The sequence below is a fragment of the Megalops cyprinoides genome, chromosome 22, assembly GCF_013368585.1.
Source record: "Megalops cyprinoides isolate fMegCyp1 chromosome 22, fMegCyp1.pri, whole genome shotgun sequence".
In the NCBI taxonomy this organism is placed as follows: Eukaryota; Metazoa; Chordata; class Actinopteri; order Elopiformes; family Megalopidae; genus Megalops; species Megalops cyprinoides.
Window position 1 is genome coordinate 16085223 of NC_050604.1, and position 18418 is coordinate 16103640.

Sequence of the window (18418 nt, forward strand, 5' to 3'; positions counted from 1 at the left end):
GCATATCCCTGTTATTTACAGGCCTGCTGTCTCATCCCGTCCTCGGTGGATCCAGGGCTTCTTCTGTTTAGGAAAAAAAAAGCCCAAGTTGGAAGGATAAGTGGCGCCCCCCCGGGAGACGGCAGAGCGGTCAGGGTTTAGTGGGAACCTCTGGAGCAGCAGACAGGGCGATGTGACGGAGAACGACCGGGGTCTGCTTTGCATTTAGGGCATTGTTCTGCGGCAGACACAGAGCGCCGCGAGAGAGCGTGTTTTTCGGCGGGAGACACCCCCCCTGTTTTAGCGGAGCTTAAAATGGAGTCCCTGGAAGCGGAGCTTGTGTCTGCGTCCGCGGGGTCTCCCCCGGCCTCCCTCTGATCCCGTGTTTATCAGTGGAATGCCGTGTCAGGAATCACCCGTCTCCTCATATCTCAGGGATTATCAGGCCGCTCTGCTGGAGAGTATAGAGTCACAGCTCGGCAGAAGGGGGCCGGGCCACGCTCCGCCGGGCCCCGCGGCCCCACTCCAGAGGCGGAACCGAGCGTCCTCGTTCCCAGGCCGGAGAGCCGGCCTTATCTCCCGGAGATCCACCAGGCCCGGCACAGTGAGGCCCTCTCCGTCTGCACACCCTCCACCTCCAACTCTGATCTTTATCATCAAGCATCCCCAGCACAGTTCTTTCCAGTCTCTGAGCTCACTGAAATATGTCTTTGGGTGCGCAACTTCCTTGTATTCTCTGGCTGGAGGAGTTTGCAGCTGCTGAAGAGGATTACTGTGCTTTAAACAGACAGCTGAGTTGCGTTTGAGGGTTCTGGTGTTTATTTTTCTCCAATGTACCATTTCTGGTGGCTGATGGCACAGATTCATTTATTCCTTCTGAAGGGAAAAATGTGGGTTTTAAAGTGTGGCAGCTTTTTGGCATTGCTATTCCGACACACTCATCCTGGAGCTGAAGTGATGGAGAACCCCACCACCGCCTCAGACGCCTCCTACCCGCCCGCACGCTTGTTTATTTCCTCATATACACCTCGTGCTTGTGTGTGGCGTCTTACAGCAGTGCTCAGAGGGCCATACCAGTGTGTTACACTCACAGCCGAACACAGGAATGCTCTTTGTGACTTAAGCAATTTACGATCTCTGCGTGTAGGAAAAAAACAGAACCTCGCAGATAAAATTGGACGGGTCAAAGGTGAAGTATCCCTTTGATTTATTTACTGCCCCAGCACTCAGTATTTCACTGTATATCTTTGCGCGATATTCCTGTTTTGACAGTAAGTCTGCAAATATTTGCTGATACAAAGCAGAGGCTGGTAAACGATGTAGCCGCCCGCGGCGCGGCACCGGGGTGATTTACTCAACACCCTTCCATTGAGAGCCTTGCAGAGTGGGGCATTCAGGGAGGCAGAACACTGTCCACCGCGGCTGAGTGAGCAGCATGAATACAGAAGGACGGAGGTGTGTGCATTTCGTCGGTAACCCGAGTGTGTCGGGGTTTATCGAAAGCAGTCACATGACACAGGACACAACAAGGCTGTCTCAGTCCGGAGGTTCCTTTAGCGGGCAGTGCTCTGCTGTTTAACTGCCATCTAGAAGCCTTCTGCTCTAGGAGGAGTCTGTTACAGGACCTCTGCAATCAGTATAGACAAACTGCAGGAAGGCAGCCAAGAAGTGAAACTGAAAGGAGGGGATTTTGGTCGAGGAGCAGTCAAACGAGCCGGCGGAGTGCCGGCACACACCGGGCTCATATACACGACTTCCAGGAGGAGGGGGAAAAAAGAGATGGGAGAATCTTTAGGGCATTCCCCCTGAGAGCGACTGATGAGTTAAAGATTTAGGAGCAGGGCCTTGCGCTAGTCTGTTTTGTGAGTCATTACACCGTGTCCTCAGAGCGCCCTGGGTCTTTCACTGCGGAGAGTGTGGTGGCCGTTAATCAACGGACATTCAAACATGAATATGGAGAGTGGGTGTCACTTCTGAGCTTCCTTCACCCCCATGAATTTGTTGTATTGCATTGTATTCTTTTCTATTGTGCTGTAATGGTATTGAGTTTTGAACAGTCCGGAGGGTCATGTGTGAGCCAAGGGCCTTGTGTGGCCCCTCAGAGCTGCATTTGTGGCTCTGGTAGGCTAATAAAAAAACACCCCATTATTAATTGGATTAATACTATGTTTGAAAATGTTGTTTGGTCCAGTGAAACATGTAAAATGCTGTTAGAGTAAGGGGTGTTCAGGTTATCCCCGTCATCTAACCAGAAGCATGAAAAGATCAGATTCGTTTGGCAGAATAGCTGCTCCATCACCTACACCTAATGCAAAGTGTACAATGAAGTAGATTTTACACAAATGAGTGCTTCAGTAGGTAATAAAACTTTTGACAGTTGGTGGTATAATGCATTAATCTGTTATATGAAATGTAAAGTGTATTACTGCCCATTGACAGTTGCAGTGGTAGTTCTGTCTCCCACTTCAGAACAGCTTGGCCACCCCTAGGTTAGGCCATGAAGTGAGATTACATCAGCCTTAACACAATCACGTGACCCACATCAAGTCTGAGGAAGTGCACAAGCGCATGATTGACAAGCCACTTCGGTGGCCTATCAGTCAGCAGCAGACATGCCAGTTAGCCAGCAGTTAGTGCGGTGAAGAATCTTGTAACTCTGTCGTGCTGTTTGCATGTTTGGTATGGAATTGGTTTAACCCTTAAATAATTCACTAACTGCTGACCAGAACCTAAGTTTATCAATGTCGCGTCTGTCAGCGTAACAGACGACCTGATGGCTGATTAATTGGCCGCAGTGCCTAGCATGAGCATGGCTAATGGAGCTGTGAATAATTTAGAGACGGAGCAGCAGAGCAGATGGACTTCACCCCGCCAGGCCCCTCTCGCTGCACTACTGTACGCCCCTGTCTGTGTGGGGAGGGTCTGTCGTGCTGACTACACTCTCCAACCGTGATCCCAGTCCAACCACCCCCCCCCCCCCCCCCCCCCCCCCCCCTTCATGATCTCTCAGATGCAGACATGCAATGGTCTGAGCACTGCTAGCTCTGTGTCGGCCCCCCCTACATTCCCCACAATAGCTAAACCCACAAACAGAACGAACCCTTAGTACAAAGCGCCAGCTGTTATTCTGCTGTCTCTGCCAGGCTGCATTCATAATTTACTGTAATTTATTTGCACGTACGTCTCTCTTTGAAAACAGGCTTTTAATGATGGAGTTTTAGGTTTCTCGTCAGCGGTTTAATCTGTGTTGTAATAGGCCTTACCAAGGGCGTTGTAAAAAAGCAGCCGCTCATTGTTAAGTGGGGTTAAAAGCATCGGAAATCCCGGGGCAGACATTCTGCAGGGCTGTTTTAATGCGAGCGTTTAGCAGCATGGTGGGAGTTGTTGCTAAATTTCTCTGCAGCGAGGCCTGCGGAAGATGCCATTAGGTAAATATCCAGACGGATGGAGCCGTCTCCGCGCTCATGGCCGATGCAGCGAGGCCTAATTGAAATTAAACGCTGCCCGGGGAGTGCAGTGGGCTTGGCCGGAAAGCTGCACCTAATTAGGCAGATCCCCGCATCTTTTACAGGCGGAGGAATGTTCGTCAGAGCATCCTGAGACATCACCTTATTGGGGCCGGGATTAAACATTTCGATTGCTAAACCAGAAGAGCGTAAAAAGAAAAAAAAAAAGTGACGAGTCGCTCCGGCGTTTATGTACTCGGTTGAGTTGTGGTTAGTGTAGTGTCTGTTCGTGTCTGTTCTGATCGCATTGAGGCGCGCGCAACTTCCTGCCTTAAATCAGCGCGCACTTTGCTGTGACCTGAAGCTGACAACGTAACGGTGGATTTTCCCAGCTGCCTCTGAGCGGGGAATTCTTCTCGTTCCTCCACGGGGGCAGTGGCGCTGCGGTGTTTCCATGCCAGCAGCAGGGGTCCGGCCACTGACTCCTGCAGCGAGAATTCCTGGCGCTCCCTCCCCCGGTGCTGGGAGAGCACAGGGGGCTGAGGCACATGTCTTCCCAGTGATGGAGGGCTCTCAGTGGCTTTGAGGGCTGGATGCCCCGCATGCCTGCAATGTCACTGGTGATTCATGACACTGGACATGAGGTGCACAGTATGTAGTCATTTTTTTTTGTTACAAGCTTGTCATACCTTGTGCAGAGTTCATTGATTGGCATTGAGTGTGAGCTGGCAGGGCTTGGTTTCCGTCCTTTGGCCTTGCTATAATGTAGACACATTGTGGTGTTTTTCAGGAGTGTTGTGGTAGCACCCAAGAAGGGGGGAGGAGCTTCATCTCAGGGAGCTGGCACCGTGTCTGCGGCCACGCCCGCCCCGGCCTCCGCAGCCAGCGCTCCAGGTGGGACGCCTGTCAACGACGTGGCTGTGGTGTCATCGGGCAGTGCCACCCACAGCACCCCCTCGGAGTCTGACGCCGGTGAGTCTAAGAAATAGTGAGTCACAGCACGGAGGATCAGGATCCGAATCAGACTTTATTGGCCAAGCATGCCAATAAAGTCAAAGTCATCGAAGGCGTTGTATGCGAGCACTACCAAACACCAAATACCAAACAACAGTAATGCAGGACGAATGCATGGAATAAGTATGGAATGAATGAGGTATATATGAACAGCTGTTGCACAATGAACATGAGTTAAAGTATACATGCGTGTAGACTATGGGTATGTTCAACTATTGCACTGAGTCATATACAGATATTAGTATCAGATGAGAGAAAGAGTCAGCTCTGTGGGGAGATAGCAGAGTCATAATCATATGAGTGTCACAGCACTGAGGAGAGAGGGGTCCACAGGAGCCGAAATCTTAACTGAGAGGGTCACAGCACTGAGGAGAGAGTCAGTACCATCACATATAATAAAGGTTTAATTAAGGAACGTGACCTGCCAGAGATACAGATACAGATTCAGAGTAGTGAGTCAGGTGCAGACAGACAGTAAAAATCCTGGGTAAATAGAAACACAAGGCCGGTGTAACACTAAAGTGTTGAGGAAGGTGTTGGCAATATTGTCAAAGGAGTGATTCCTGAAGTCTGCTGAGTGCTGTAAATATCACCACTGGCTAGATGGAGCAGGTTCCCTCACCACAGTGTCGGGCAGTATTTATGAGTGCTCTGGACATGTAATTCAGTTAGCTATGAACATTATGCACGGAAGGGTTTTCAGGGAAATTCTGGTCATTGTGGGCCCAGGTACTGTGCAGTGATGCATATTTAAGACTGAAAATGGCTGGTTTTTCCAGACAAGTGATATCTTTTGTCTTACATAATTCACATGTGAACATATGTTCTATGTTAAGTGTTCACTTGTTTGGTGGGTTGTGGGCTCAGAAAGTTTGGAAAGTCCTGTCCTAAATGACATGTATAAGCACTGTCTTACATACTAGCTGCACAGAGGCTTCTAAGGGCTTTGACTGATGCTTGCACATTAGTGGAACGTGATCTGACTCGTTGCCAAATAAGGCTTTAAAAAGGATCGTGTTCCTGAAAACAGACCAGGAGACTCTGACCTGCGCACACCAGGCTAGCTCAGAGATCAGACCCTGGTTGTCTCTTAACGCGGGGCGGACACACTATTTGCATTTCCTTTCATGTCCTCGAGAGTGTCAGCGAAAGCTGAGGTGGTGTGGGGGGTGGGGGGGAGTTATCAGGTCGGAGATTAATGGAGATAAGGTAATTTACTCCTGCGTGTTTGAAGTGGCTACTTCATTAACACCCGGGAGACTCGCGGCGGGCACACATGTTCGCAGTTAAGCCCCGAGTCCCACGGCACTGAGACATTCCACCGCGAGCAGATGCTGAGAGGGCCTGTCAGCCTGGAAGAGTTACTCGCACTCAGCGGCCGTTAGCGACGGAAAAGCACAGTGTTACCGAGAGCAAGCGACATCAAAGCAAGGGGGGGGGCTGTTTTACACGTGTCTGTGCGTTCTGCTAGGGCTGGTGTAAATCAGTCCAGCAATCATATCACCCCTTTTCATGGCCTTTAACAGTGTCTAATTATAACAAAGAAAAACTGAAACTGATAATCTTGATTCTGGAGAATTAAATCTGGAGGCAGTTTATATAATTACACGAAACGCAACCTGCATTGGTGAAACTTGTTGGGCGTATTTACTGAGAGGGTAATAATATACATTTTACTGTTGAATTATCTGTTTGTAAAAATTAATGCATACACAAAGATCTTATAGAAATACATTGAAATCAAAGTCTCTCAATGGTTCTGTCCTAACTTTAATGTATGACATGACATATGTAAATGACATGTATAATTGTCGCATTTTGATTGTACCTCAAATGAACAGTTTCTGTGGATAGTTTTTGCTATCTACTAGTGTTTTTTTGTAAGACATTTGTGACATTTGTCTAAAGAGGTTTACTTATCGATGTGGAAATGCAGCTCTTTGTCTAAAAGTATTATAGTATCATCTCTTGTTTTAAAGAAAAGCCCGTCATTATTCAGCAGGTTTTTTTCTGAAATGTTCCAGTCAGCGTTTTATGTCATGTAATATAGCTCTGAAAAGCAGAGGGATCGTCACGCAGCCAGCCACAATAACGTCTTCTCTGGTTTCATACAGGAGGGGTCTCTGCCAGCGCTGATCTGCCAGCTGTCCCCGCACTGTCCCCTCTGACCCGGGACTCGGCCTCCACCATGAGGTGACGTCTCCGTCTGCGGCCGTGTGGCCAATAATCTCATGGAGAGAGTTCTGTGGTTTTCCCATTGCATCATAAACCCTCTGTCTTTTTATGTTAAGTCCTCTCTATGTTCAGCCTTTGGAAATTATTGTAGATTGTAGATTGTTTTTGTTGCAGGCAAAATATTAAGCACCCGTCCCCAACATGTGTTCCAGTGCATGCAATGTCCATTTGGTGAAATTACACTAAACCTCTGTTTGGAAAAATCTTACCCTTTTAGCCCAGAGAGGACAGAATTTCAGTCTTTTTCCACTGAAAATAATACAATGCTGTAGATGTTATTATTGCTTGTAGAGAAGGACACTGTGATAGGCTGGCATCCTGTCCAGGGGATGTGGGGAGACTCCCTGCTGAAATTACTGCCACTCTGAAACCTATATGACTTTTGACAAAATTAAGTCAGGGACCTGATTTAATACAAAACAAAAAAAAGAATCCACTTACAGACGATTTTGTGAAGAGCACCATAGGCAAAGAGGGCAACCAGGCAACCGAAATGGGAAAAGCTCTGACCTGAGTGTGCAGCTTGCATACTTCCTGTTCCTTGGCAAGCAGAACAGAAGTGCCCCTTGCCTCACTTCCTGTCCCCCCCTCACCAGTGTAGAGTATCTCGGTGAATTTGTCCTGTGTCTGATGTCCCCTACCCCCCCTTCCCCGTGCCAGTATTTCGGAGAGGCTGGAACACGTGCTGGAGCGGGCCGCCCCCCTGCTGAGGGAGATCTTTGTGGACTTCGCCCCCTTCCTGTCCCGCACGCTCCTGGGGAGTCATGGGCAGGAGCTGCTGATCGAGGGCACCAGTAAGTCCCTTCAGAGCCCAGACCTCCTGGGGCTCCCTTTAATGGCACTTAAATTACCTTTATTTTCATTTAAAATGTATTTCTAATAGGCAGTTGAAAGTCATTTTTTGCATTTTCTAAAATTCAATAGGCATTTCAGAATGAACCCCAGGGAAAGCGTTTAGTTGGACTTACAAAGCACACAAAGTAAACAGTCTTTGCAGGCCACCCTTAATGATGAATCCTGGTTTTAAGTATAGGCTATTAATATTTCCGAGCGCAACGCTAATCAAATTTAAGCCGCAAAGAATCTAGAGTGTCTTTTAACTAACTGATTGTAATGCTGCCGAGGTTTTATAGAGAAAGCGGGTCAGGGGTCAGGCCACTAATAAGAGTGTTTGGGATGTCTGCTGCCACCATGCAAAATGGAAAGGTGATTGATAGCCGGAGGGCCGAGGGGACGGAGTAAGTGAGAATGGAAAGGTCACAGAGCCATTTCCCCTCCCTGCATAGATAATGGCCCCAGCGCTCTGAATTCACAAAAAAAGGCAGATATTATGGATCAATAGGACATATGCTCTGCACATTTGTAGCTGTAATACAAGGCCCAAATATGTATTAGTTTACAGTAACATTATGTCGGTTCATTAAAGTCATCAATACTTCTGCCCCCTGCAGATGTCACTGAATGAGTCCTTTAATGTGTGTGTGTCTATTTCTGTCTGTGCGTATGACACTTTATCTGGCAGCACACTTTGTTTATGGCTTTATTTTTCATTTTAAATGCTTATGTATGGGTTAAGTGTCATCCAGCTTTGTTTCGTTCGAAGGAGGTGAATAACGACAGACAAATACTATAATTGAAGGAATACAGCTGTAAACAAATTTTTAAGATATAATGAATATAATAGTATAATAAATGTTTCCTATAAATTTACTAAATCATTGACTGTTAAAGGTGTATTTAAAGAGTGGAAATATTTAGTACTCTAGCATCTCATTCATAATAACATAGACATTGTTTTGGTGAGGTACACTGTTCAGATATTCCATGGGACAAAACAACAGCAAAATGCCTGCTGTATTTCACACATTAGCATGGACACTGAAATGAAAAAATACTCATCATTACCCTAAACTCTTTTAGACTTATACTGTTAGATAATGATTAAATTTTCACCAAAAATATGTTACTAGACATCAGTGCCAATACAAACAATACAGGATTTTTCCTTTGAATGTTGTTTACAGTAACCCCTTTCTCTTTTAGTGGATTATTATTATTATTATTATTATTATGTGCTGTGGTGTAGAACCTGACCAAGTGTTTAGAAGGCTGATCATGTGGCCATGCACGCACTCAGCTGGCCTCATGTCCGTGGGGTTTTTGTGCCTACCGTGCATTTGACCATGCGTGCATTTGCCTGACCATATGTACATGGGTTTGGCTGTGCCTGCACTTGTGTTGATGTAAGTGCATAGGTTTGACTGCTTGTTCTCTTCTTCCCTCCTCCAGGTCTGATGTGCATGAAGTCCAGCAGCTCAGTGGTGGAGCTGGTCATGCTGCTGTGCTCTCAGGTGAGTCCTTAGCCAGCCATCCTGCTCATCCCCTGGCTGGACCCACCTGCCTGCTCCTGTTCCGTTACCCACCTTACACGCTCGTTACCTCTGCTTATCTTTCTGACCACCTCCATGGCCACGTGTCCATTATGACTTTAAAAAGAAGGTAAAATAAGGCCCCTTTAATGAGATTGATATTGGAACAGAGGTCGAGGGTTCTGACCCATTCAGGAACCTTTGACCCGGGTCCGCCGCCCGCGCGCTTTACCCATCCGATGAGCAGGGGGATAATGCAAAATTAATGCCGCTTTGCATCGATTTGCCTCTCTTTTCCGTGGCAATGTTGCCAAATTTATTTCGGCAGGGGCTGACGGAGTGTTCATGAATACAAATGAAAGAATCATAGCAGGTGCGAGAGATCAATGGCACGCGGTGTCGATAGAGGAGACGCTCCCTCCCGGGCCGTCACCGCGGGCCCCTCGCCGGGGCCCCTCGCCGGGGCCGGGTGCAGTAACGGCCCTCTGCGCGTTTGCACGTGGACTCAGCACAATAGGAGCGTAAAAACCCCGCATGATGGATGGCGCTTCTCCTCCTTCTGCCGCCGCGTTTTATCAGTTTTATTTTTAAGTGGAAACCGGGCTTTCTCCAGCGCTTCCCTCCCCCATTTACCCGGCATTATTCACCTCACTTATTCTCCAAAGGTAATATAGAGAGATTACACATCACTTCTGGTGTCAGTGGCTGCATATATTTGCCGATGTGGGGGCGCAGGAGAGAAGTGAACCTTAGCACGCAGAAGGCAGAATAAATGACATGGTCTAATGCACCTATTTGTCATATCTGTCAGGGTGTTGTTTAATGCTAATCTAATCAAAGCCAGAATCTGGTGATTGTGGCGTCGGCCCAGCCGGGCTGCTCTGCCGCGTATCCCGGGCTCGCGGCAAAAAAAAAGAAAAAAAAAAAAAAGGACTGCAAATATGGCGCTGATTGCTTCAATAAATCATCAAGCCAAATTCTCCCACAGCCAATGCTAATGTAATTTTATTGTGGGGGAAGGTCTCCACCCTTAAATTAAAAAAAAAGGATGAGGCTTAAATGAGCGCGTATTTATCCGGAGATAAATTATACACCCGGACTGTTGTGCCGTGATAATTACGCCCTGTGATTTGGCCGCACGTTCTGCGAGCGGGTCAGAAGGGAGAGACCGGGCAGTGATTTATTGTCGTTATGAAGTGAAGTTGGTCCCGCTATAAGAAACGGGGGGGGGCGCAGAACAGGACGGGTCGGGCGTCCGCGTCGCAGCACCAGCACCGACGCGAGGACGGATCTGATTGATTTCCTTTTTTTTCTCCCCCTCTCATCCCAGATGAGAAGGATGGGGTACAATCTCTAAAATTTTAATTAATTTCCCTGGGCGAGATGGAGTGGGCTCTGTGTCAGAGTTCAAGAGATCAGGTCAGCGGCGTGTTTTTAATCGCCGCGGATATGAGAGGCGTGTGCACAAGCGCTTCAGCCTGGTGTTGAAGAGCGCATTGTAAACAGCAGTTTGACAGCACCGCTCTCCAAAGAACCTGTAGGCTCTCGCAATTAAAGATCAATTTTGCTCACAAACATTAACTGGGGGGGATGGCTTATTGCTTCCCACTCACTTGTGGTTTTATTGATTCTCATATATAAACTTCATACACAAACTATGGGAGAAGAATGTCCTCTCCAAGACCAGATAACAGGTTATAAAGCCATCTTATCTTTAGTGTCAGGTCATAGTTGTGGGAAATTAGGGAGTATTGGAATTAAAAGGGGTTTAGTTTACTCAAAACATTGCAGTATCTGCACTTCAGATATTATAATGTTGTTACATGGGTTTTGTTGGTGGTTATTGTTGACCTAGTTAGAACCCCTCTTACGTTTGTAAATGAAGGAATTGTCATTGATAACCTATGGATTTAACAGGTGAAAAATATGGTGTTTAAGTGACTGATACTAGTCTCAGATGATGGGGCACCGTTCTGGTAACAAATCGTATCTCTCTGCTGTTATCCAGCCGATCTGCGGAAGGATGTCTTATGTCTCAGTTGTAACTTTTAACATAGTCCAGACATATGTTAGCCCAGTCCCCAGATTCATTTAGCAGTGACCTGCCATCAATTTTTCCTGAGCTTGGGCATTGTGACTGAGGTGTTTGTGTGGAGTTTGTTTGCCTGTATGCATCTCTCACCTCTGTTGAGGAATCTTGTGTGTTTCTGGACATCCTACAGATGTCCTCCAGCGACAGCTTCCTGCACATGATTTTAATCTTTCAAAGACGGAGTGACAAATAAAATCTCGCTCCTGATCTCGGTATCAAGACATCCACCTCATCCAGGTAATTGTAAGTGATGGAGCCTTCAAAGCATTCCTGCTGATTACATGGAGATCACTTTTGAAAGTCATCTTCTCGCCATTGGTATCCTCCGTGCGGAAGCCTGGTTTTCGGGCAACACCACCCCTGTGCCACATTCAAAGAAAATGTTGTAGCCGTGCATTCTGATGTATATCACTTAGGAACATTTCAACCCAAAGCATCTAATAAATAAATAATGTGCTTGGCTACTCGGTAGTAGAATATCTTGACTAGAAATCATCTCCTTGGATACTCAGCTGTGTGCTATCTGAATGGGCTGTCAGATAAATGTTCTGGTGGCTGCGTTACTGCCCTGTAAATCTGCGCTCATTCCGCGGGCCTCCTGTCAGGTCATCTGCTCTCCGCTTTATCAGAAGTGCATCCTGTACGGAGAGACGGGTGGGAAGACGAGCCCCGCTGCCCTGCAGTCCGGGGCGCTGTAATTAGACTCAGGTTCCTCGGAGCTCGGATTTAAACATCAGTCTTGATTTATTTTAAGATGCTTGCATGGCTCTTCTTTTTTGTTTTGAACATTTGATTGGCGTTGAATAACAGGATGTGACATTTCTTCATGAGGCTCACATGTAAATTCTCAGATTACAGGAATTATGGGAAATCAGTGGATGTGCGTGTGTGCAATGTGTGTTATGGTGTGTATGGTGGTTTCCACATCACCCAGTTCAGTTTTTTTTACTTTGTGTCCTTTATGATGGTAACCAAATAGAGGGGAAACATGAGAGACATATGTGTACCTGTGTATTGCATATATACTATCAATTATGTTGTGTCTCCAGTGCAGAATGGAGATCTTACGTTACAAGTCAAGAGGCCACAGTTAACCTGTTTAACAGATGGGGCATCTTTCCAGTGAATGGGCAAAGAGACATTGACTTTCTAAAGTGCGCCGTACTTCCTGACCCTTGACCTCTAGGCTGAAAATAGAGAGCCGTTCTACCATAGAGTTTAACCCCCGGTTGGCGGCGAGCATGCGGTCACTGGGGCTACAGGATCAATACTCTGAGCTGGAAAGGGAGAAGTTTGACAGTGAAAAATCCTCCTTGTGGCACGCCAGTGAGAAATATCTCTGAATAGATTTTGTGGTTCTTGTTGTTAAGGATCCCTGTGCTGCCCGTATGAGTGAATTGTTGGTGTACTAGAGGGGTGCGGCCCTAAAATGAATCGCTCACCAGGCTCGCTGGGGTGGGAAAGGGCAGGGGGGATGAGGAGGCGCAGGGCCGAGCCCTGGCAGGGGCAGGGAGAGGCGGAGAGGAATGCGGTCAAACCGGGGTTGAATAGTTCCTTCTCGTCCACACAGCCAGAACGACACCCCGCTGTTTAGGAAAACACACACGCAAGGTTCAAGATCAGTGCAACCCGAGCGCTTCTCTTTTTTTCCCCGTTCCCTCTCGTGCCGCGGGGACGCATGAGCAGCCAACCCCCGCGTCCCGCTCGTCTGGTCCGGAGGGTGGCATCACGCTGGCTTCACAGCGAATTCTTTGAACGGTGCTCTCCGGTGTGACGGAGTGAAAACAGAGAAATATCAACCGGCACTTAACTCCCCTGACCCCCTGCGGAACGGGGGGCTATGCAGTGAAATGGAGCCGGCCCTGACAGGAAGAGGGGCCTAGCTGAACAGGGACCTCCTAAAATGAAGTGTGTTTTAATTTGGCCCCCAACTGTTTTACAGTTGATCTGCTCAGCCCAGGACATAAAGGCAGCATGGCGAAAATTGGTATTATATACAGACACTGTAGTCTGTCCTTCAGGAAAAAAGGGGAAATTCTGCCACAATTAATAAATGGCTCTTTTTTCCCCATTGGTCCCTGCTATGAGGGTTTGGAAGGTATTCACTTTCCTCTCTCTCGTATTTGTAGTGCATAGCTGCCAGCATGTGTGCACGAAAAAGGCTCAGTCATATATTTCAGCTTTGCCGCATAGTTATGAAAAAGAAAATAAAACGTGGAGCACTGAAAGGACTAACACATTGCAATTTTTTTCGCTCTCAGATTTAGTCGGTGCAACAAGCCCTTTGGAAGCATTGACTGTGGAACACAAAAGAAAAAATGTTTAAAATGCTCCTTGATTTCTTAAAGTGGTTATTTTTGTCTGAGGTGAATGAAGAAGTTCACATTATTACCGACACTGCAAGCGTGCGGGAGTTTGGGAGCAGCGGTATTCTGAGTCCTGTTTTATTGCAGATTATTTCAGTAAAGAGAGGTGGTGATCACTCACTTTCATCACGGTCTCAGTTTAGCTGCCTAACGAGACCGCTAATCATGCCAGTCTGTATATTTACCTCCCTTTTTGTAGGAGGTTAGTGAATAGTTCCGGTCCCTTTGTATGGTTTCCTGTGTGTGTTACCACCACTGAAATACACCAGGGAATGTGTTTTGAAGTGTGTATGTTTTAGGTGTTTATGTTTGTTGAATCAGATAACATCTGAAAGTGTGCCAGCGAGTGGAGCCGCTTACATCAGTCATTAAGTCCTGCCTCTATCTGATGCCCGATGTCATTGTGCTATGGCAAGCAAGTGAAAAACATCCACAAGGTTTGCTGTCATAAACGCTGTACTGTGAGTGGTGCGTCAGTTCAGGTGACTGAAAACAATGTAATTTCATTTGAAATGTATACTTTGTCTCAGGGCCTATGAGGTTATTCATATGAAGACGTGTCACGTGTGTTTTTCTTCATTGTTGCCCATTTCTTATTCGTTGCGGACCCTTTGGTGGGGTTATAGACCGCTTCATTCCCAAGCTAAACATACTCCAGTTGGCCTGTCCTGATATTTGGTGTCCAGTTTGCATTTTGTGTCAGAGGAAAAGGCACAGATAATTGCTGGTGGGCTTTGTTGAAGGACTCTCAGGTTAGCTCACTTGGAAATGGTGTTGGAAGTGTGTGACTCGTATGAAAAAAAAACAGAAATACTTAATTTTCTGCAACCTTGTGCACCAGCCCACTGGCAACATCGAAAAGCAGCAGTGATCTTTTCATCAGCTCGTAGGCCGAGGCAGCACTGTGACAGCCCGCCGTTTTCATCACCATAACCAAGGAGTAAGTGCAGTTGGCTCTGAGAGCATTGCAGTGTTAAAAGCCAACATGGAAGTAATCAGGCAGGTTTGTACTGTGTTCCCGGTGTGGAAGCGGAGCCGCTGTGCCCCGCGGCGGGTTTGTGTGAATAGAACCCCCCCCCCCCCCCTCTCTCTTCTGGCCACCAGACTGCGCGGTCCCCGGGGACCGTGATGTCAGCCCCTGCCACACGGCAGCTGTTCTGCGGCTCCAGGGCAACGGCAGCGAAACACGCTGATGGCCCGTGTTGTGGGCGCCCCAAAACTGTGAGGGGGCAGCACAGAGATGGAGATGCCTCAGACTGGGTGCATTGTAGAGCAAAGGAGGCTTTTCGCTCAGAGATCAAGAGAGACTGGTATTAAATTTGATTCTTATTATGCTACCCTGTCCTGTGCAGTTACACAGCTTCTTTGTCCAGAGGCGTTCATTGTCATTGCAGTGTGGCCAGTGAGGAAACATCTTAATCCTTACAGATTCCCTGCCATTCCCAGTTCCTTCTTTAACCTTCTGGATGTGTGTAATGACACTAATAATGATTACTGTTATTATGTGCTGCCTGTGACACCTGACTGGGTCAGGTGACTGGTCACCATGGCAGTAAGGCAGGCAGGGGCAGAGGGGGTGAAAGGTGAAAGGTCACAAATGGCCGTTTGTATCCTCTCATCATGTGCGGGATGGGAAGGGCTTATCGGGCCATAAAGGCTGTTAGGGATGAGTGAACCAGGGAAATTCAATAACAGTTTCGGGTCTTTCGGAGTGTTTGTCTTTTTAATTACCTTTGTAAAGGTGTTTTCAGTGAGCAGGTTGTGCAAGCCTCTTGTTTAATGCTACAGTGTATGTGAATGTCCATCCTTATGTCTGAAATGCAAGATAAAGGTCAGCAACGCCTGAGAACATCCCATTGACATTTGTAGAATTATAAATACAACAATATCCGATCGCCTCTGCAACCGCCCGCTCTGGAATGAAAGCTATTTTTCTGTCAGTCTGCTGTTTTTTTAGGTTTATTTGTAGCATTTTTTTGACAGGACAGCTCAATGTGGACAGTAACGACTCTGTGGAAAGAGGAGCCGGCTGGAAAGGAAGCGCGGTGCTCTCGGGAGACGTCGGCCATCTTGCCCTTCTTGGCCGCTGCGGAGAGGAGAGGGCCGTGTTTATGGCCCCGCTTCCTGCTGCGTTTATTTCCAGCCGGCCGCTCGGGGAGGCATGCCCTGGGCCCATCAGCCGGGGCCTCATGGTTAATGTCCTTCAGCCGGGAGGCTCGTGCTCTCCCGCCTGCAGCCAAGCGCATTTATATGCAACGTTTCCACTCCGAGCGGGGGCCTATTCCCCGCTGAGCCCGCTCCGAGATTGTATAGTAAACATGGTCAATGCCAATAAGGCCCAGCTGAACATAAACTTCTTCTGAGACAGAACTGTTTTGATACCGCGTCCCTGTAATCTGCATTTGCTTACATTGCGACACTGGCAAGGACATATCGTATACCCTTTCCTACGTAAATAAAATTTTCCTTGCAATTTCGGATGATTGCTGCTGCTTTTTTTTTCTGGAGGGGGTTGGCTAGGTAGGGCCCAACAGAGTGCTGTAGCTCGACCTCATCCAGCATAAGATGCTTCTTTTATCTGATGTCTGCTTGTCATGTTGAAATGCTGTAGAAATCAATACACAACAAGGCAAACCGTATGCAAACAAAAGGGTTAACACCGTGTGTGTGTGTGTGTGTGTGTGTGTGTGTGTGTGTGTGTGTGTGTGTGTGTTCTCCCAAGAGGAAATGCTCAGCTTCACTGCAGACCAGAAAAACAGACATACTTGGACAACAGGCATTTAAAACCACCTCCAAACAGTGAGAGAGCCTCAGTACACATCCTGGCTGAGATGGGCAGTAGCTGAAGTGGCGTGACTATGTGTTTATCTTAGCTCACACACGCACACACACACACACACACACACACACACACACACATGCAAACACACAGTAGCTTCATCTCTGCCGTGCAGCACACCCCTCCAGCCTCCGTGTTTACTGTGTGGAGATGTGTGCGTAAAGCCAGGCCTCCTCTCAGCTGAGGCAGTAACGGAGACTAAAGGGTTAAAGGCGACATTCCCCAGTGCTGCAGTCCTCCCCTGACCCAGCAGAACCCCCTCCTGCCACTCAGCGTGTTTAACCTTGTTTATTTTGCTTGTATTTTCTCTGGCTGCTTTTTTAAAACTCCCAAATCTGTTAAATATCTCTTCCTGGAGAGAAGACGACGCCTGCCGGGGGTTCCGTCTGCTTGCTTTACAGCTGGCGGAAATTGCAGGTGATTAAAAGTAAATTATTATAGGTATGAAATTATTGACCACGCAGGCTGGGTCTAACAACAGGGTCCGTTCGCAGCGGTGAGTTATGTGCTGGGGAGCCGTTTCTGTTGCGCTTGCTCTTTGGCTTGAGGTTCTTTAATGCCTTTTCCTACGGGTTCCCCCCGAGGGAGCGGAGAGCCTCGAAACTTCACACGTGCCGAGGGTCACGTTGTTTTATTATTCTTCGGCCGGCCGTGTACGGGGTGGTGAAATATCGAGCCGGTCGTGAAAGACGATGACCGCCGAGGTTCGTTCTCTCGCAACTATTAAAGCGCACTTCAGGCCACCTCTCAGCTGCGCTTTATTAGATTGTTTAGACTAACACCTAGTAGCATAACGGTCTGCGCGGAGTGGAAACGCAGCCGTTCCCGCGGTGATAAATGCATTTTTTTCCTCTCTCCCCCGTCTCTCTGGGCCCCTGCGGACAGGAGCGCTTGCTGCGCGGGGGCCTGATTTGCTCAGCACGTGTCGGCCTAATTGGCGGTGATGGTAGCAGCGGCAGTGTTTGTGTCTGTGCGCCTTCCCTCTCCACAGGCTGCAACCTCTCCGTCGCCGTGTGCGGAGGCTGCGAGGCCCGACACCGAACGGGAGCGGCGCCGTTTCAGCGCGGCTCAGCGTCGGAAACGCTTTCTTTTTTTAAGCAGTCGTCGTCGAAAAATTAAGTCTGACTTTTATGAATAGGGCACGGTCACTGAATTGTCAGTGCTTCGATGTCCGGACGCCTCGGGGCGGGGGGGTATTCCTTTGCACAGCAGAGCGGGGTTGTGATTGAGGCGGTTCAGGGTGGGTAGCTCCATTATTTCATACTTTAATCATAATGGGAGATCATTGACCAACTGTAACCTCCTCTTTTCATTTATTCTTCTCTTGACCCCCCCCACCCCCTCCCCTTCACCGCCCCCCCGTCTCAGATAACGTTACAGATCGCTGCTCCTCCCGGGCGGCGAGGTAGAACATGCTGTAACCGGAGTGTGTCGTGTTCCGGGGAGAGCTGGGAAATTTTGGCGCATTTGCTGGGTGTCCCGGGAACGAGCCGTAACGTTTGACGTCTCTCTGTGTTTCCAGGAATGGCAGAACTCCATCCAGAAGAACGCGGGGCTGGCCTTCATCGAGCTCGTCAACGAGGGCAGGTAATTATCATTCGGAGCGCTGACCTCCGTTAGCCTGCTCTTCATTATCCCCCCCCCCGGCTCGCCTGATCCATACTGCACCCCCGGGAGAGGTGGGGGGGGCGTATTGAATAAAAATCAATGCCTGCGCGGAAAGGTGATCTGGGAGCGCCGGCCCAGAGTTCAAGTCTCCGTCAATACCTGCCTGTTCCTGTGGGACTGGGGAGCCGGGAGACAGGGCCTTGATCCCTGACTCCTGCTCACACTGGGGAAATCTCCACGTCTCTGCTGCTGCATCGGGGATGAGCTTTCTCTCTCTCTCTCCCTCCCTCTTTCTCTGTCTCTCTCTCTCTCTCTGTCTTTGTTTCTCTCTTTCACCATGTGTCAGACTCCTGTTCTCAATTATGTCGCCCTGCACCGAGAAGGAGCTCCCATTAATCAGCGTTTTATAGTCAGCCCTTAAATCGAAATGATGTTTGCTGTTAGTTATTGTTAACACAGCATGTGTGTCT

The 18418-nt window shown here is 48.1% G+C and overlaps 1 protein-coding gene across 1 annotated transcript in view; it reads left to right on the top strand.

The window, feature by feature from the left end:
* lrba (LPS responsive beige-like anchor protein) overlaps positions 1 to 18418 on the top strand; it is a 195403-nt gene that overhangs the window by 56353 nt on the left and 120632 nt on the right. Inside the window, exons 31-35 of the mRNA XM_036516523.1 lie at positions 4216 to 4397; positions 6554 to 6632; positions 7335 to 7468; positions 8964 to 9025; positions 17863 to 17927. Coding sequence (XP_036372416.1) covers positions 4216 to 4397; positions 6554 to 6632; positions 7335 to 7468; positions 8964 to 9025; positions 17863 to 17927 — 522 coding nt within the window. The remainder of the gene's footprint in view (positions 1 to 4215; positions 4398 to 6553; positions 6633 to 7334; positions 7469 to 8963; positions 9026 to 17862; positions 17928 to 18418) is intronic.